The sequence below is a fragment of the Plasmodium relictum genome (assembly GCF_900005765.1).
Source record: "Plasmodium relictum strain SGS1 genome assembly, chromosome: 8".
Classification (NCBI taxonomy): Eukaryota; Apicomplexa; class Aconoidasida; order Haemosporida; family Plasmodiidae; genus Plasmodium; species Plasmodium relictum.
This window is the reverse complement of record NC_041686.1, coordinates 722,025-744,312: the sequence shown is the minus strand read 5'-3', so window position 1 is coordinate 744,312 and position 22,288 is coordinate 722,025. Positions and strand designations below refer to the sequence as shown.

Genomic DNA, 22,288 nt, shown 5'->3' with positions numbered 1-22,288 from the left:
ATTTAAAAGATATTTAATTTTTTTTTTTTTCTCTCTCTTTCTAGCAAAAAGAAAATAATGTTAAAAACAAATTTTCTGAAGTGTTATCATTTATTATTTTTGATAAATACAAACGAAAAATTATCTAAATGTATTATTTCAATATAGCAAAAAAAATTAATTCTTATATATATATTTATATTTTCATTATATATATCAAATAATGAAAAAAAATTAAAATAAAGAAAAAAAAGTATTAGCAATTAATTCATTAAAAATTATGAATACACATAATTATATGTTTTTATATACCATAATATATAATTTTACTTCACTGTTAAAAAATTTTCAAAAATACAGTAGTCTTTTAGAATTTTTTTTATTATTTTAGTATAAGTTATAAAATTTTTAGTTCAATGATAAAAAATTTCATATTATTTCAATATTAGTTTTTTATAAAAAATTAAAAAAAATTAATAATCATTAGAATGATTTTACTAGGAAGATTTCCTTGACGAAAAAATTATCAGGGATATATTTTTTTTATAAAATTATATGAAAATAAATAAAAATTAAATGAATGTATTTCTTTATTATAAAATTAATATATTTCTATTTTTAATAAAGTTTAAATATATATATATATATTATACATCAAATAATTTTTTATAGGCTGATGCTCTGTTTTTCATTTATATAAGAAAAACAAAAGATAATAGACAACGAAAAAAAAATATATTCTTATGTTTTCAAAAAATATAATAAAAACAAATTTTGGAAAATTTGAAAAAAATATAAAAAAAAAAATACTTAATACCTAAATAAATTTTATATTTATAGGACAAATAATTATAAAAATAATTTACACGTTGAAAATCTTTTTATTTTATTTTATTTAAATATGATAAAAATGCATAAAATAATTTTATATTTACGATAATATATACACACTTATTAAGAGAGTAAAAAATTATGAAGTTATAAATTATTTTATCTATTAATATTTTTCATTTTGATTTAAATATATAAGCTAACACCTTTATTTTTTATTTTATTTTTATGAATAAATTTTTTTTATTAATAATTGTTATATATATATATATACATGTATGTTTATACTTCTTTTTTAAATAAGCTTTTGAAAGTTTTATGAATTTATTTCACCAAAATTTAAACGGGTGAATTTAATGAAAATTTGATGATACAAAAAAATTCAATATCATTTCACTTAAAAAAAAAAAAAAACATATATAAATATTTTTTATTTAATTATTTTGTTTAATTTTTGAAAGAGCACAAAAAATAAAAACATACATTCAATAAAATTTTGTATATTTAAAATTTCTTCCGTCTTTTTATATATTTTATTGTAATCATATATATAATAAATTTTTATTGTATATATTTAACCTCATTATTTTTTAATATTTTAAATTTACAAATTTAAATGAAATTTACTTATTTACTGTAGGCATCAATTTTCATTTATTTATGATATAATTTTTATGTATTTTATTATATAAACTTATTTATTTATTTATGTATATTTATTTTATATAATATTATATTATTTTATATATATTACAACAGTCAATTTTATTCTGTTAATAGAATAAAGCATTTTATTTACCATTACTACGATTTTTTTTTACAAATTTATTTGTTTATTTCTGCATTTTTTTTTTTTTTTGTAATTTAAAAATTTTCAGAATATAATAGAGAAATTAAAATCTTTTTTTTTTAGACTAATGTTTAAATATTTTTTTGTATAAATATATATATGTGTGTATATAATTTTTATTTAAATTATAAAGCATCATATATATTTTTGTTTTTTACTTTAATCGTTTAATAATAAAAAAATGACAGTACTAGTATATTAATATTTTAATTTTTTTTTTTGTACACATATATATATATATATATATGTAATTTATCAATTTTAATATAAAATTGTATTTATTTTTTTATTTATTTAATATTAATTTTTGAATTTATAATGTTGAAACAAAATGAGGAGAAAAGGAAGTATAAAAAATTTTGAAATGGAAGAAATGATTTTTATTTTACTTAATTGTTTAGATGAAGATAAAAAATTGAACCATGAAATAGTAAACACATTGAAAGTATACAGTATGTATCATAAATGTGAAATTTTAAATTATGTTTTCTCTTTTCTACAAATACAAAAAGTGAGTCATGAAAATCAAAAACTATTGCTTTATTTAACTTACGATTTTGTTCATTATTGTATATACGATAATTTCAGTGATATTATCGAGAAATATTTTGAGGAAAATAAGGAAAATGAATTAAAACAAGGAGAAAATAAAAAAATAGAAGAGAACAACAATTTTATAGATATAAATATATTTGACAATATTTTAAAGTACACTTTTTTTGATGGTGATGAATACTGCTTTGTTTATACTAATGAATTAAGAGAACATAACAAAATATTAAAATCATTGAAAGATAATGAATTAAAAAATAAAGTATACAATAAGTGTGTAAATATATTTTCATATGATAAAATTGATAATTTGAAATGCTTCAAAAAAGAAGATTATAAAATATATTTAATAAATGAATCAAACTGTATGAATAATTTTAAAACGAATAATAAAGATATTAGCTTTGATTTAAATGATAATGCTAATAATAAGCAGTTTAAGAAACCATCAGAGATTAATAATATTATAAAAAATATAATTAATTTCATTTTAAATGAAATGTTATATATAAAAAGAAATGATGAAAGGCATAGTATAATGACTCAGTTATTAATCTTATGTGTAATTAAAGAAGATAATTATTTTAAAAAAAAAATTATTGAAAAAATTAATTATTATGTTGAATCAAATAACAATAATTCAAATATATATATATACCTTGAATTATATAAAGATATATTTATGCAAATACCACACTTAACTAAAAATGTACTTATTGATATTTTTAACAGCACTCTTTCATTAGAAGATAATAAGCATATCAATATTATTTATCACATATTAATTAAAATTTTTGGTAGTATTTATTTCCCATCTGTTTTATATAATATTCTTTATATGAATAAGGAATATAAGAAAAAAAATTTTATAACATCAAATAAAAAAAATACAAATGTATTTATCGAAAATGATGTAATTCAATTATCCTTAGAAAATACAAGTGAAGATACATTTACTACTAATACTAGGGAATCTTCATTGAATTCCAATTTTCTAAATAAAATTTATAATAATAATATTTTTAATGATAATATTAATCAAATGAAATTATATAAGAAAAAATTAAAAAATCAATTTGATAATAATAATAATAACGAAGTTATACTTCCTAACACAAGTGCTGAATCTTTTAATAGTAATAAAAGGAATGATTCAATAAATATTAGTGATGATAATCCAAATAACCCAGTAGAAAATAAATTTGAATATAAAGGATACAAAAAATGTAAACAAAATAGTAATTATACAATGAAGAAAAATTATTTTGTTTATTCAAAAGAAAAAAAGAATAGAGATATAAAGCAAGAATTAAATGAAAATAAGGAGGACTTATATGTTGATGAAAAGTATAAATCTAATATAATTAGTAAGAGAAGTTTGGAATTTGATAATGAGATAAAAGATAAACAAGAATTTGAAAATGGAAATAAAAAATATAATGATATATATTACAAAAAAAATATAATCACATACGATGAAAAACGTAATAAATTAAACAATAACAGCAATTTTACTAATACTAGCGAAAATTACTTTAATATATTAAATCAAAAAATAAATACAGTTACTCTATTTAAAATGGATAAAGAAAAATTGGATAATATAAATATTATAAGCACAAAACTTTTAAATTTATATTTCAATATAATTCTTAACATGAAATATAATAATGAAAATTATATTAAAGTTCTTTATATTATATCCAAGTTTCTACTTTATGTAAATAATGATGAAAATATTAAAAAAACAATAGAAATATTTATATACTATTTTTTAGTTTTTTTTAACTCTACAATTAATAATACAAGTATAAATGATCCATCATGTATTTACGGTAATGTGGAACAAATATTTATAAGCTATACAAATCTAAAGGCAATACCTAATTATATATTAATAAATAGTTTTAGAATTATTTTGCAAAATTGCATAAACAAAATTCATCTTATAGTATCATTCACCAATCATATATTAAAGCTTTCGTATTCTCTATTATATATATTGATAAATAAAAATTATTCAAATAATAATTCAAAAAGTATTGTTAAAAATATAACATCAAATTCTTATATTTCTACATTTATAGAAATTATGGAAATTTTTAATATATTTATATCATGTATATATACAAATAATTGTGTTTTTAACTTCTTGAAAGAAAAATTAAAATCAAATAATAAAATTGAAATTATAGTATCTCTAATTATATTAAAGCAATATATATTATTAATTTCAAGTGATTTAAGTTGTACTAATATTATTTACTTATCGAATCAGAATATTCAGCAAAAACTTACTAACTATAAACATTCATTCAAAAAGCTAAATAGTTTTATTGATATTGATCAAAATAATATGAATATAGAATTAATTATTCAAATAATTTCTAGTTTATCTGAGAGATTTAGTTATGACTTAAATATTATATATATTTTACTAGAAATTAATTTAACATTATCATATTATCATTATTTTAATTATTATTCTTATAATCCAAATGCTATATTTAGCTTATTGCCAAAAGTTAGTAGCCCCTTATTTATTTTCTATAGCAATGAAGATGGAATAATAAAAAAAAAAAAGAAATATATTTCAAAGTGTAAATCAAAAAGTATTAGTAATTCAATAAATCACTTTGAATTAAAACAATTAGATTCAGAGAAAGATAGAAAAAATATATATAGAGATATATATAGTAAAGAAGATTCTATAAAAAAAAATCCAAATACCTATGAAAATAAAAACTTCAATAATAATAAAAAACAAAATTGTAACTATAATGTACGAAACAGCATTGATCATCATGAAAATGAAATAAAAACATGGATTCTTATACCAAATAAATATATCATAAATATTTTTAATTTTTTTTTAAATATTTTGTTAAGTGACGAAACATCTTTTAAGTTGAAAAGTAAAAAATATGGATATTTTGTTAATTGTGATGGTAATGTTATAGATATAAATAACCCTGATAATAAAATTTTGGAAAATGGTTTTATTTATAATAAAATATTTTTTGATACATATTTTCATTTTTTTATTTATAAGACTCCCTCAGTGCAATACGTAAAGGACTTGATTTCATTAGCTTTTCAATATAATTTTTCTTTATATTCCCCAAGAATTTTATATTCGCTATTATTAGAATTTATAATAAATATAAAGAATAGTCATAAAATTATATTAATTCTTTTAAAATCTTTAAATATTATATGTATATCTTTATATAATAATATGATTAAAAAAAATTTAAGAATACATTCAAGATTACATTTTAATTGTTTAGTATTGCCTAATATGAGTAAAATTTTATCGGTTTTATTTATGTATTGTTTTCATCCAAACTTTGTCGTTTCATTCTTGAGCTTACAACTTATTTCTATTTTAATGAGCTTTACACAAAATAAAAATATTAATTCAATTCAAAATTTTACATATTTTGAATTAATACTTAACCTATTACACCTAAATGATGAAATAAGACTAAGCAAGAATGCAAAAGATAAAGGGAGTATTTTTTTTGAGAATAATTTATGTAGTAAGAATATTTTAACGAATACGAAAAAAATTATTAAAAAAGTCTACAAAAAATCTAAAATAAATTATGCTAAATTGAAAAGGGCGAAATATTATAATTATATAATCAAATTATGCTATAAAAAGATAGCAAAAACTATCAGTAAGAAATTACTAAATATCTATTTAAAGAACTATACTTTTAAGCATGAAAATAGCATAAAGAATAAAGTCAATTTATTTATTAAAGTTTTTTTTAACATGAACCTAAAAAGAATAGATGAAATCATAAATGAGCACTATAATAATAATAATCTTTATTTTTCAAATATAGAACCAAGGAGTTATTATTTTATTAAAGTTATGAGATTAAATCATATATTTTTTAATAGTTATTTAAAAAGAGAGAAAGAAAAAGTTTTAAACTTTCAAAGTTATGCTACTATGTTTTTTTTCATTTTAATAGAAATATTAAGAATTATTCAGAATAATGTTGAATTTGAAAATACCCTTTTTTACTTAGGTATTATTAATATAATGTGTGTAATTGTTAAATATGTTCATGAAAAATTTGTTGATAAATTAATCAGTATTATTTTTAGACTAAATGAAGAAATAGCTATAAATGAAGAAGAAAATTTATTTTTTATATTGTATACTAATTTTTCGCATATTTATAATACTCATTTTTTTAATATATATAAAGAAAGATGTACCACAACATATACAAAAAAGTGTATAGAATGTATAAAATTAATAAGAAATGATTTTTATGTGAAAAACACAAATGAAAATCAATTAGATTTTAATAACTTTATGTTGTTATCAAACAAGTATAATGACACATCAAAACAAAAAAATATTGAAAGTTTTCTAGATTATCTTAAAGATTACCAAATTGTCTATGAAAATAATATTACAAACATTTTATCTTTATATATCGTAAATAATGATAAAGAAACAAATGAACATATCACAAACAAAACTATATCGTTAGATTCTATTGAGAAATATTTTTTAAATAGTTATGGGGCATATCATTTGAAAATAGATTCAATTAATCAAATTGAAATAGATAAAAAAAAATTGGACTATTTAGATGAATTAAAAAATAGATTAGATGAAAATAACGAAATAATAAAAAAATCTATAGGATTATTTGAAGAGAAATTAGGTTCATTTATTTTACAAAATGATATTAATTTTTCTATAAATAAGTCTTTTAAACAGGATATAGCTTCTCATTTTATTCAAAGTTTATTATACGAAGATAATTTTTTAAATATTCTTTGCTTATTAAATAACATATATTATTCAGATATAGCAAACAGAAAAAGTAGTGCCTTCTCTATATTTGGAAAATCAAGTGGTGTTATTAACGCAGAAAACATTCGCAATACATTGATATTAAGTTTAGGATTATGTATGAAAAAATCATCTTCTAAAATATTTCAAGACTTATATAAAACTAATGAAATTTATGTAAGCAATAAAATATTCGATATTTACGTTGAAAATATTTACATAGTTATGAAAAAAAACAATCATATATTTGAAAATATATTTTTTGATAAAAATGAATCGTTTTTGAATGATTCGCAATTGTTAAAGGAAATGAACAATAAAAGAGAAAAGTATATAACTGATAAGTTTAAAGATGATATAGATGTATATAGAAAAAATAAAAAAGCCTTTTTTTCTAGTATTAATAACTACAATTATAATAGCCGTATCGATAATACTAATACTACTACTTTTAATAATAATAATAATTATAATATTGATAATGGTAATAATAATATTAAAGTTAATAACACTGAAGATATATATAAATGTACTTCCCCTGAAAAAGTTAGTTTGTTTACATTTCAACTTTTAGTTGATCCAATTATTCTCTCACTTTATCAGGAAAAAGAGATAAATATACAATTAAGTTTGCTAAAGTCATTAAAAAATATATCAAAAAAATTAAAGGGGTTGAAAAATACATGTATTAATAGTAGTAATAATATAAATTTCTCTCAGCAAATAAAAGATAGGGAAATGTATCCTGAAAATAATATAACAATTAAAGATCAGGAGAAAACAATTAATGACTTTTTTTATTATTTTGATATAAAAAATAAACAATGTTTAATTGAGGATATGTGTGAATATTTAAAAAGAAATACAAATAGTATTAAATTTTATTCTTGCTTATATATTTATAAATTTATAATAATTTATTCTGCTTTATATTATCTAGAAAATATATATAACTTAATTTTACCTATAACTAATATAAATTTCAATTATTTAGAAAGATATTCTATTTATTTTAAATTTTTTAATAGAAATATTATGAACAAAAGTAAGTTTTACTTTAAAGAACAAATAAAGAAAAATAATTACAAAAATGAAACTAACAAAACTAACAATCATAATATTGATGAAGAATTTTTTATTAAAGAAATAGTAAAATTGGATAAAAAAATTAATTTAAAAATTAAATATTCTTTATCAAATAGTATAATTTGTAATGATTACTCTTCTGAATTAATTAAAGAAGATAAATTATTAGAAGAATTCAATGAGATTGATCATTTAAACATAAGCTTACAGTCATATGAAATTTTATTAAATTCATTGAAAACTATATATTATTCATTATTTATTCGACATCCTTTAAATTTTCAGTCCGTTTTTATTATTGTAGCTATTCTAGTTAATTTATTCTTAAAAATTGTATTGAATGAAAAGAAAAAAAATTATCAGAAATATCAAGAAAATGAAGATAAATGTAAGGTAAAACAAAAAAGTACAAATAAAAATGATGTTGTTATAAATAAAATAAATATATATAATAATAAAAATAAATTAGATAATGGCTCATCAAACGAAATAAAACAAAAAATTAATCAATATAAAACAGATAGCATAGTATTTTCGAATAGATATCAAAAAAATTTAAGTAAAGGAAACATAAAAGAAAAAGACACAGAAAAATATAAAGAATCATATACTTCCCTAGAAAACACTTTCTTTAAAAAAAGTAAAAGTAAGAACTTTATAGAAATTGAAGAAAAAGAAACAGAAAATTATAGCAAAACTTATGCTGGTAATTATAATGATGGAAATTATATTAATAAAGGTGATGATTGCGATGTTAAGGATAAAAAAGATTATGATACTATTTTTAATGAAAAAAATAATATGATAAAAAATGAAAGAAAAAAATGGAATAACAAAAAAAAATTTGAAAGAAATACTTCATTAAATAGTGATAATACAAGTTATTCAATGAAGTCTCATGAGCATACTACAAGATTGAAGAAATCATTAAGTATCATAAAAAATAGAAAAAAAACACGCAAGAATAAATTCATTAATGCAAATAATAAAATATTTTTTAATTTGAGTGAATTTGAAAGAATTTCTTTATTATGTTTAAATTTTATTATAACTATTATAGTAAAAATTGTATTAGACGTAAATTCTTTTTTCTTTATTTCAAGAATAATTAAATACATACATGATATTTGTATATCAACAAATATATGTGAAGTTAAATTTTTATCATTTCGAACAATAACTGAAATAATAATTAATTCTCCTTTATGCTTTAAAAATGAAATAGAAAAGAAATGTAATGGAAATTTTATAAATTCTACTGAAAAAAATTTAGAAAAATATGAAGAAAAAAAAGAAACCTCTTTGAACGAAGATAATACTAAGAATAACAAAAATAATAAAACTGAAAACGAAATATTAGTAAAATCTACAAAACAAAGTGAAAAAGAAAATAAAAACTCTATGCCATATAATTCATCTAATTTTGAAAAATATTTTAGTTTAATTTTCTCTTCTAGCGCAAGCATATCATATGGTAATTTGTTTGATTTAAATTATAATAGAGAAGATAGTAGTTTAAGTAATAATAAAAATATAAATAAAAATAATGTAAGTGATCTTAATAAAGATAATATAAACATTAATAATATTATATATGAAAATTGTTGTGATAATGCCAATAATAAATGTATAGAAGAAAAAAAGAATGATAAAGAAAAATATAAATATAATAATGAACTTACAGATAATTCATTAAAAGAAGAAAATGGATTTTATAATGAATACGATAAAAATGAAATAAAAGACAACAATCATTATTTATGTGAATGCATAGGTTTGTTAATTCCTTATATAAGAGATGATGAAAAAATAATAAGTTATTTTAGTATTTGTTGCATTTGTATATTAATAGGAAAATTAAAAAATATAAAGATTGTAAGTAATTCACATTTTATTTATTTTTTTTTTAATTCAATAGAAGTTATTATAAACATATTAAATAAAGTAAATGAAAATAATCATATATATAGAAAAAAATTAATAAAAAAAAAAAAAATGAAAAAAAATGTTATAAAAAAGGAAAAAAATAAGGATTTTGTAAATAATGAAAATAATATAACTGAAAATGATAAGATTACCTATTCCAAATATTTATTATCTCATAATTATGAAAATTATGTAGAGAAAATAAATGGAGACAAAGAAGGAAAAATGAATGAAAAAATTAATTACATTTTAAAGGATAGTGATATCGAATATAAAAAAAGCATTAAACATGAATATAATGTTAATAAAAATAATAAGAGGAAATATAGCAATAATGATAATTATTATAATGTATATAATAATGATATTCATAAAAAATTTAGATACAGAAATATAAGAAATAATATATATAATGGAGAATTTCATATAAAATTTTACAACGATATAAATAGTAGGATAAGAGAAATATATAATAACAAATATCAAAATAAATTTATAAAAAAATTAAGTATTATTAAAAGTAATGCAAATAAAGAAATTAATTTATTTAAACTTATTAATAGAATAATTCTTGATTTTTCTAATGATGAAAAAAAATGCTACGTAAATATCCTTATAGAGAGTATTCATAATAAAAATAAAACTATTTCAATGAACAGTTTAAATTTACTTATGTATTATGTATTAAATGAGAATATTAATAATTGTGATGTGGAAATTATTATGAATAGAATTTTTAGTGAACTATTCTATTATACTAAAATAAATATATTAAATGAAAAAAATTTAAAAGTACTTGAAAAAAGGGATTTAAGCATAAAAAAAGAAAATGAATTAAATAATACATTAAATTTATATTATGAAATATACAAAAAGAAAAAAAAAAAAAAGAAACAGAATATTATAGAAAGATCATTATATATAATTTTATTACTATGTAAAAATTATTTTTATATGATAATAAGTAAAATATGTACCTTACAAGTTAAATATAATTACGAACATATTTATTTTATATATATGATATGTAATAATGAAAATTTATTAAATAAAACATTAGATTATTTGTTTTACATATTAAACAATTTAAATATTCTTAAATTGAATAATAAATTAAGTAATATCTTATCCTTATTATTTCATTTTTGTAAATTTAGAAATAAATATATAAAAAATTACACAAACAAATATTTCATTGAATTATTTTTAATAATATTTTATGTATTAGGTGTAAAACAACTTTCTCATTTAAACATTAACAACAATCTAAATAATGATGGAAACAAAAAATACCTATTTAATGATATGAAATTTGATAAAGCAAATATATTACAATATAATAAAAAAAATGATAAATCAATGAAGAACAATTTATATAACAAAAAATATACAATTCAAAATGTTAGAATTAATAATTCAAAATTGTACAAAAACGAAAAAATTGATGATATTACTCTGAATTATGTTAATGGAGATAATAATAATATTACTACTAATACTAATAATAATAATATTACCACTACTACTACTATTACTACTACTACTACTACTAATAATAATAATATCATTACTACTACTACTAATAGTAATAATGTTAATGATGTTTATATACATAATAGAAGAAATAACAACAATTATATAAGTAATAGTATTAATTTTATTAAGGAATATAATAGCTATACATCAAAGGAAAAATATAATAATGATAAAAATAAAATAAATAATGAGAATCAGAATTTCTGTTGCGTAAATTGTTCTGACTTTTTTTTAAAGAAAAATAGCATATTTAAAAATAATAATATAAAAAATGTATCCAAGTATGAATTTAATAAAAAAATATATAATAATTATATATATAACATAAGTGTAAATAACACATTAAATTGCTTGAATATTATAAAAGAACTGTTAAAATTAAATGACAAAAAGAATCTATTAAATTATTATGAATATCATAAAGTTGAGAAATTACTATATTATAAGCATTCTTTTGAAAATGGGTTAATAAAATTAATAAGTATATTTTTAAAAAACAATGATTGTATAAAAATATTTAGGTTCTTAAATTTTTTTATTCAAAGTGATAATATAAATTATATAATTATTTCTTTAGTAATATTATCACAAATGCCTATATGTATTAATATAAACTTAGAAAATTTAAAAATAATTGAGCCTCTGATTAGAGTGCTATATTATATTAATTGCAAATATAAAAATAATTTTATAACAAAATATTTGCATATTGCATTTACAAATTTTTTCATTATATTCAAATATATTTTTAAATATCAATTAAAAAATGATATGGAATGTTTCTATTTATTTATAAAAGAGGAATACACTTTGAATATATTAAATTCTTTATTTAACAATTTAGACAATAATGACAAATCTACAACTAAAGAAACATTAAAAGCTTTCAAAGAAGCTTGCAAATACAAAAGTGAATATTGGCCATCCTCTTTATGCTCATCGTTTATCAATTTATTAACTTATCCTCATATAATTTTGATCTACCTAAATAGTAGTGAAACAATGGAAAAAATATATATATGTAAAATTTTATGCGAAATATTTAAAACTTTAAAAGAAGAAAAATTGAGTAATAATAATAATGGCAAAAGTATGTATAAATTAAATAAAAAACATTTTTATGAAATTACAACTTACTTATTTATACACTTGGTAGATAAAAAAAATACAGTATCCAGAAACGTGTGGTTAGCTTTAAAAGAATCAATAAAATATAAATTCTCTGATTATGTTAATGAAACTTTACTTTTTTTTGATAAAAAACTTTTTGTATCTAATAACTTAAAATTAGACAAAGATAATTTTGAAGATAAATGTGAAAGTAAAAATTTTAAATCAACAACAGAAAATAATGCATATTTGAATCAATTTAATAGTCATAATAATTTTTCTGATAATAAATTATCAAATAAGGAGAGAATTAGCGAAAATGAAATAAAAAAAAATAGAACATTAAAAAATTTCAAATATAATAAATTTATTAGTGAAAGAAAAATAGAAAAAGGTAATAATAATAATAGAAGTGATAATAACAATTATAATAGTATGAAAAATAATAGTAATGATGATAATAATAGTGGTGATTTGCATAATACACAATCTAGCTCTAGTAATGAAAGTTATAAGAAAGGTAGAAATATAGGAACATATAAAGAATATAAAAAAAAAAATAATAAAGTAAAAAACAAAAAAAAAGGTATTGAAATCAAAAAGAATGAATCAAATGAAAATAGTGAAGACAGTCAATCAAACAGTTCGAAACTAAACAAAAATGAAAAAATTAATATGCACTATTACAAACTGTTAATAGAAATATTCATACCACTAATAATATGTATTGACACAAAAGTATCATATAATAAAAATATATTTAAAGAGCTTTGTGATTATTTATATTCCAACGAATCCCATTTTAATAAATTTGATAGTTTTTTTTTTAAAAAAAGTGAAGATGAATTATATTACATTTTTTTTAATCATTTAAAGTTAAACATAAAAAATATAAATAACATATACCGAGCTTATACAATTCTATTTAATAGTAGAAGATATTTTGATAAAAAGTTGTGGGATATCAATATACCAATTAATGAAGATGTTATAAAAATGATAAAAGAATATGAATTAAAAAACACGAAATCAAGAGCTGAACATGTTTTGTTTGGTGATTTAAAAAATTATACAAAAACGAAAAAAGTTAAAATTAAGAGAGATAATTATTCTCAAAATGATATATCTAAAAGTTTTACTACTATCATAACTAGTACCATATTAAATACTTTATCAGAAACGTTGAATTATTCTTATGATAATTTCTTTTTTAATAATGATATTAATATAGATAATGATAAATATAAAACTATACATAGTAAAGATATAAGGCGTGAAAATGAATACCAAAATTATTATAAAATTAATAAGAAAAAAGATGATTATAATAATGATCATATATTTAAAAATGAAAATGAAAATGAAAATGATTCAATAAAAGAATCATATACTCTATCTCAAATGGAATCTCAGAATGATTCTCATAACATTTCACAGATGGAATCACAAAACGAATTAGAAGATGAATCACAAATTGAATCATTTAATGAAAACAGCCATAATTATGAACAAGTGAAGAATAATAAAAAAGCTCATTATGCTAATTTAACTGAAATGAAAAATTATACAAATAAGAAAGATGAAACTGATAGAGTTATATTTCAAAAACAGCTAAAATTATATCTGAAGAAAAATATAACTTTTAACAGAGATTCTGAATATAATGAAAATCATAATGCGAATTCTAATGTAGAATCTAATAATGAAAACTACCATATTTTTATCTCAAGTAGTGAAGAAGAAGAATTAACAATAATCAACGAAAATGAAGAAAATAGCGATATAAATGAATATAAAGAACTAACAAAAAAAAAAATGAAAAAAATACAATTAATAAATAAAAGTTATAATTTTATAAACCATTTTAAAAATGTGCAAAATTTAGAAATGGATGAAAATTTGTTATATTGGATAGAAATGCTAAAATTTTTAAAAGAAAAACCTCAGGAGCTAATTTCATCCCGAGAAATAAAAGTGATTAACTTAACAGAATTTTTTGAATCTTCTTTAATATGTGCACTAACTGTTATCAAATTTGTTTCTTTAACATTAAATTGCAAAAAGTTACATAAAATTAGTTTAAAATATTTAAGAAATTCATATAAAGGAGAACAAAATATTAATGAAAAACAAAAAATAGAAGAAATTTTTTACTTGCATTTATTATCTATATCAACTAAATTAGAAGCTTTATGTTCTTCTATTAGCAAACAACTGTGTACCTTTTTGGAAAATGATAAAACAGCGCTTCATTTACCTATAATTAAATCTTTATCTATTTTGTCTATATTGAAGCCATCCGCCTAATTTTTTTCAAAAAATAAATAAATATTTCAAATTATTTTTATTTATTTATTTTTTTTTATATATAAAAACGTAAAAAACAATATACATGCATATATACATACATTCTTTTAATTCTTATTTTATTATTTTATATATATATTTTTTTTTTATTACTGACAAAATTATTATATTATTTTATTTATTTTTATAAATATAAATAATTTTAATTTTTAATTTAAATGTATATTATTTTTTTTAGTTTTTTTTTTTTTTTTTGTGCAAATAGAATTTATTAAAACATTAGTTTTTAATTTTCTATTTTTTTTTTTCTTGTGGTATTATCTATTTCATTTACATTTTTGTTGTTTTATATTTTATTTTTATATTTCTTTTTTTTTTTGTCTTATATGTTATATTAATATTTTTGTATTAATTATTTTTATACATTTTTGATTGTTTACTTTGATGTAAGAGCTTTTAATTTATAAAAGTGAAAACGAAAAAAAAAAACTGAAATAAAATAAAAATTGACTAAAAAACTTTAATAATTAAATTTAAATATTTTAGGAGAATAGTAAACGTATTTACAAAAAAAAAAAAAAAAAAGAAAAAAAAAATAAATACAAAATTTAAAATAAAAAATGTAAAGATAAATATTGAATAGTTAAACTAATATAGACACATATGTATATGTGTAATTTTTTTTTTTTTTTTTGTTATATTGAAAATAATCATTTAAGTTAATAGATTATTATTAGTTTATGTATATATATAATATTAAGTATCTTGAATGTATTTGTGAATCGAATTTATAAATTTATGAATAACAGAGTCAGGTGTATCATCTATATATGACCACTGAATTAGTAATGAATCATTCCCATCATGAATAGCTCTTAATGAATGAAAAGACAAAAAAAAATAAAAACTCTCTTTATATTTTGTATTTTTAATAATAACTTTTTTTCCTAAAAAATTAATTTTTTTTTTATTTTTAGTATTCATAATTTCTTGGAAAAATGTAATAACAAAGTTGTAAAAGCTTTGATAACTTATATTTATATTTTCTTTAAATCTTAAATTAAGAAGAGGAAAATATATTTTATCTTCATTGTGAACAAAATTATAATTCTCCCTTCCTTCATTAAAATCATCCTTATCAAATGTATTCTCATATTCATCACTAAACTTCACATTATTAATCTCTTCATTATAACTGTTAATACTATCATCGTTATCATTTTTAATTTTATTTTCCCTATTATTATTGTTAATTTTTTTATTTCTTATGCTTTCATTATTATCATTAGTATTATCGATTAAATCGTTTTTATATAAGGAAACGTTGTTATTTGAAAAATTTAATGAAGTTGGATCATCAGGATAAATTTTAGTTAGATTTTTTTCATTACCGGATGTAAATGAACATTTGTTCAAAGAATTTAAATAATTACCAGCTAATTCTATATTTTTTTTCATAATTTCTTTTTTTATCAATTTTTTATTATTAACTTCAGAATAATTTTTTTCTGAGGTTTCTTCATAATCACTTTTATATGAACGGGTAGGTGAATCAAGAGTGTTTTCATTCTTTTCATTTATTGTATTTTTTGATATTACATCATTTTTAAGATTAATAGAGTTTATAATTGGAGAATTATTATTATCCACAGAATTATTATTTTTGTCCTTTCTTAATGTATGTGTTTTCATACTAGAAGATTTATCAATGTTTTTTTTAACTTTACATGATTTTGCATTCTTCATATTTGTGCTTTTCTTTTTCTTTTTCTTCTGTTTAAGTTTTGTAAGGATGCTCTCTTTTTCACTTTGATGAAAAATGTTTTTTGAATTAATTATTTGGTTTTTATGATATATAAAAATTGGAAAAGACTTTTTTTTTAAATATGATATTAATGCTTTTTTTGAAAAAAAGAAAAGGAAAGGTTTTTGATTAATCGTACAATAAAATATATAAGAATTAAAAGGAATAGTCATATTATCATTATAAGATGATAATCTGAAATCTTCTTTATCTAAAATTTTTTCATCTTTTAACAATGTATTATTTTCTTCTTTATTTATTTTTAAATTTTGAAGTACTTTTTTATATAAATTATAATGCATATAAACAAAGTTTATATTTTCTTTATAAAAATTAAATTCACATTTCTGCCCAAGAGAAGGGCATATAGAATTAACGAAGTGTTGATTAGTGATATGTTTTGATAATTTTTCCATTCCATTTTTTTCACCATGTACAAAAATGACATTTTGAGGTAATACGTGTTTTATAAGTTGTTGTATACCATTAGAATCAGCATGAGCTGAAAAAGACAAATAAATAACTTTACATGAAACATTAACATATGTATTTGCATCTACTGAAATTTTTCTTTCTCCCATTATTAATTTGTGACCAACAGTACCTTGTACACAATACCCAGGTAATATTATTAAATTTTTTGCATTGTTTGCCCAGCATTTAAAAGCTTTTAAAGATAATCCTGTATGCAACATTCCTGGAGTAGCAAATAAAACCATAGGCCTATTTTCATTTAAATAATTATTCATAAATGGAAATATGTTTGTAAAATCAAATAAATTTTTTTTTTTTGTAGATATACAGCTGCTATTAATCCAAGAAGAATATATCTTATAATATTTATTTGCATTTTCTGTTAAACCACATCCAAAGTATATGGGATAATTAATTTTCATTTTTTTCCAATAGTCATCTAATAATATAGATAATTCTTGGGCTCTTCCTATAGCAAAAACTGGAATTAAAACTTTACCTCCTTTATTAACACATTCATGAACTAGATTACACAATTCTAATTCTGATGATTTCCTAGTAGGCCTAATATATGTGGCATATGTTGATTCAGATATGAAAATTTCAGGAGACAATGATGGTATTTTTGCGCTACCTAAATGTTTATCAGGTACTGTATTATAATCTCCTGTATATATGACACTAAAATTATTTACTTCAATTTTAAATATACAAGCACCTAAAACGTGCCCAGCATAATAAGGAGTAATTGACATATTTCCTAATTCATAGGTTTCGTTAATTTGCAATCCTATAACTTTATTAATACAATTATATATATTATCTTCGTTAATATTCCATGGATCTTTTTTTAAACAATTTACATTATAATTTAATAATTCATCTGATTTTTCATTAAGCATTTTTATTTGTCTTTCGAAATTTTTTTTTTCCCATTTCATATCTGCAACTCTACAGCTATCTAACAATAAAATTGGGCTCAATGCTTTAGTAGGATAACTCATTATTATGATTCCCCTATATTTTAATATTTCTGTGAAAAAAGGTAGTGCTCCTATGTGATCCATATGAAAATGGCTTATAATTACACAATCAATTATTTCATTAATTTTTTTTAATTTATTTATTAATTTTTCTTTATCCGAAATGCTACTATTTACTATACTTATATTTACTTCACTATTTAAGTTTTCATAACAATTTCCTTCCTCAAATTTTTTTTCATATTTATCATCGCTTATTAATAAATTAAAGTTTGGGTATTTTCTCTCATCTTTATAACCTAAATGACAACCACAATCAAACATAACTTTTCTATTCTCCAATTCTACTATAACACATGATCTACCAACTGTTTGACCCGCTCCTAGAACTTTTATTATAATTTTTGTTTTGCAATAATAATTCATTTCAAAATAAAAAATAAAATAAAATAAATTTAACTAAAAATATTTTAACTTCTAGGGATTAGTTATTACGTAAAAAATGTTTATATATGGAGTAATCTCATTACAACAGAAATGAAAGATAAAAAGACAATACCATGATATTCCAAAAATATATATATATATACAAATATGCAGTGTTATTTAAAAAAAAAAAAACAGGAACATATAGACTTAATATTTCAAGTTAACTTTGTATAAAGAGTCATTTTTTGTAAATCAAATTATTCTTTTAAAAATGCTAATAAAATCATTTTTAACAACTCATTTATTTATTTTTTTTTTTTTACTTATTTCGTTTTTATTTAATTATATGGACGATTTAGTATTATTTTTAAAATAATGTACTGTTAAAATTTTTGAGATATTTATATATTTGTAAAATTAAAGAATTTACCATAAAGGTGAAAAACTTTTTTTTTTATTTTTTTTATTTTTTTCATTCTTTTTTTTCTTTTTCTTTTTTTTATTTTTATTTTTTTTTTATATTCAATATATTTTTTCAATTAAAAATATTTTTAATTTAGTAATAATATCTATATATGTAACAAAATATTATTACAATATTTATGATATAAAAAGAATAAAGAGTAAAAGTAAAATTTTATTTTTCTTGAATTTTCATGTTATTTATATATATTATTTGAAAATTCTTATTTTTATTTTTTTTTTTTTCCTTCAACGTGATTATGTTTAAAAAAAAGCTACTTCCTTTTTTTTTATTTTTATAAGAATATATTTCGATGCCGAAAAAAAAAAATAAAAAATATATATAAATATATATATATAAATAAATAAATAAATATATATATATATATATATATATATATATATATATATATATATATATATATATATATATATATATATATACATCTATAGATGCATATTTTAATATACCAAATATTGCATCAGCACTTGAAGTAAAATTTAAGGATCCGTAAAAGTTACAATATATTTTAAAATTGTTCATCTTTTTATCTTACTGACTTATTATAATAAACATTTCAAAATTTTTATAAAAATATGAATATTAAAAAAAAATATTAGGAGAATTTTTTTTGGTGAAAATATTTCATAATAATTCCTATAGTATTGTTCTTAGATGTATTACAATAAAAATTTAATAAATTTTCTAATTTTTTTTTAAAATAGCTGTTGAGAAAAAAATTTCCAATGAAAAAGTATCAAACTCATGGTAGTTTTATTAACTAATCTAAATTTTAAATTTTTATAATTCATATTTTTCATTTATGTAATGGGTTTTATAATTATTTTTTTTGAACATAAAGAAAGTCTATTAGTGGAATATAATATAGGTAGAGTTTTTTTAAAACGAACTAATATATTTTAATTTTCAATATTAAGAGCAAAAAATGTTCATAGTATTAAAAAAAAAATTTTATATTGAATATATATATATATATTTATTTAATTTATGAATTATAGATTATTATTTTTAAGATGCCTATGAAATTTAAATAGGTGTGTGTAACGTTGCGTGCATATTCTACTTTTCATTTATTTTTATGCATATGATTTTTTTTTTTTTCTTTCTTTCTTTCTTTCTTTCTTTTTTCTTTTTTATGTTTTTGTTTGTTTTTTTTGAGAAAAAAAATAATAAGTAATTTTATTTATGATGCTTAATTTGATTTCGGTTGAAATGTAATTGTTCAATGATAAAAAAAAGTAAATTCATGGAGTTGTAAGTGTTGTAAAAATAGTTTAACTGTGACAAAAAAAAAAGTTTTCTTTTTTTTTATTGAAATTTGAATGTATATGCGCATACTTATATTGATATAAACTCTTCATCTAAATTAATAAAAAAAAAAAAAAAATAATAATTAAAAATGGTTTTAACTGAAGGCTATTTAACGAGATTATATAAAAGTCTCTATATTAATGAAAAGGGAATAAATGTAAGGAAATGTAGCAATAGTAAAAGAATTTCATTAAAAAATAAAATACCATCGCAAGATAGTTACGATTTAAGAAGTGATTCGACAGATTGTAGTATGAGTGAATATCAGTTTGAAGTTTTTACATCGTTAAATGATAAAGTTAGAATCCCATCAAAAAAAAAAAAGGTAGATAAATGTGTAAATACATCCACCTTAAAACATGAACATAATCATTTTTATGCAACAATTACAATAAAGTGCAAAGAATGCGATGAACAATTTACTAGAAATTTGGAATTTTAAAAATAACAATTAAATAATAGAGACTTAATAAAGGTTAAATATAAATGAACAGAACATTTATAAAATTAGAAATAAAAAAATAACAAATAACAAAAAAACAATAATAAGCTAAAGTTTAATTAAAAATATTTAATACAGTTATTATAGCACACTTAAAATTATTTTTTAAAATTAATTATCAAACTATTTAACTATTTTCTATTTAATCTTTTTTTTTTTTTTTAAATTCATTATCTAGTTCATTATTTTTTTTTAACATATTTCCAAATTGTTTCATATATCATTAATTTTTTTAATTTATCAAATGAATTCATTAGTTATTTTTTCTTATCAAGCTTATTGTGAACAATAATTCTCTATATTTTATCTTATTTCTTTTTTTACAAATACGAAATAACAAATAAGTATTTTTTTCTTTTTTAAAATGAATTATATAACATTTAAAATTTTTTCTTATAATCGTATATGTTTGTATTTAAATTCATGTAAATAATTTTTAATAATTTGACGATGTATATTTTCTTTATGTACTTTATTATATTGTATTATTTCTTTAAATTATTTAAAATATATGTAAACTAATCTTTTAATTTTTAATCTTTTACTTTCTAAAAGGAATATTGTAAAAAAAAATATATATATATTGCCATGTTGTGCGATAAAAGTAATTAATTATATAAAATAAGAAACTATTTAAAAATTTATATAATTATAAAAGAAAGTATCTTATTTTTATATAAGTAAATAATTACTTATGTAAAATAAAAAAATATATATTATTTTAAATAATATAGAATCGTAGCCCATTTAATACTTCAGCATCTACATGATATAGAGAAGTATTAGTAGCAAATTTTAAATTATACTAAAAGTGTATCATCTTTTTATTTTTTTCTTAAAGTAAATTTTCGTTAGAAAAGTAAATATGTTAATGATACAGCAAAAAAAAAAAAAAAAAATTTATTTTTTATATTAAATTAATATTTCTTTAATAAATATTCTAAAAATTAAAATTTACATAAAAAAATATTCAAAATATAAAGTAAAACACTTTTAGAGGAATTTACTTAAAGAGGTTATTTTTAAAGTATTTTACTTAAAAAAAAAAAAAAAGAATTGAAAGTAGTTAAATTCATAATATAAAATGATAAAATAATTATTATTTACGTTTTCATATTTTATTTATTTTTTTTTTAAATATTATTAAAAAATGTGAAAATAACGATTGCATTTTATTATTTAATACTTTTTTTTATTTGTTTCTATTTCTCAAAAAAAAAATTGTATTAACATATGTAATTTAACATATTATATTTTTATATGAACATTAAAAATAAAATAAATATAGGTAATACTTGT

At 17.8% G+C, this 22,288-nt stretch overlaps 3 protein-coding genes across 3 annotated transcripts; 2 read left to right on the top strand and 1 right to left on the bottom strand.

The window, feature by feature from the left end:
- Positions 1-1,991: 1,991 nt before the first annotated feature.
- Positions 1,992-15,002, top strand: PRELSG_0819600 (conserved Plasmodium protein, unknown function; the record flags this gene model as incomplete). Its single annotated transcript, XM_028676269.1, has 1 exon — positions 1,992-15,002. The coding sequence occupies one exon, from the start codon at positions 1,992-1,994 to the stop codon at positions 15,000-15,002; it is 13,011 nt and encodes a 4,336-aa protein (XP_028532775.1).
- A 756-nt stretch (positions 15,003-15,758) lies between these two features.
- On the bottom strand, positions 15,759-18,689 carry PRELSG_0819500 (cleavage and polyadenylation specificity factor, putative; the record flags this gene model as incomplete). Its single annotated transcript, XM_028676268.1, has 1 exon — positions 15,759-18,689. The coding sequence occupies one exon, from the start codon at positions 18,687-18,689 to the stop codon at positions 15,759-15,761; it is 2,931 nt and encodes a 976-aa protein (XP_028532774.1).
- A 1,886-nt stretch (positions 18,690-20,575) lies between these two features.
- Positions 20,576-20,929, top strand: PRELSG_0819400 (trophozoite stage antigen, putative; the record flags this gene model as incomplete). Its single annotated transcript, XM_028676266.1, has 1 exon — positions 20,576-20,929. One exon carries the CDS (start codon positions 20,576-20,578, stop codon positions 20,927-20,929), a length of 354 nt encoding a protein of 117 aa, XP_028532773.1.
- Positions 20,930-22,288: the final 1,359 nt, after the last annotated feature.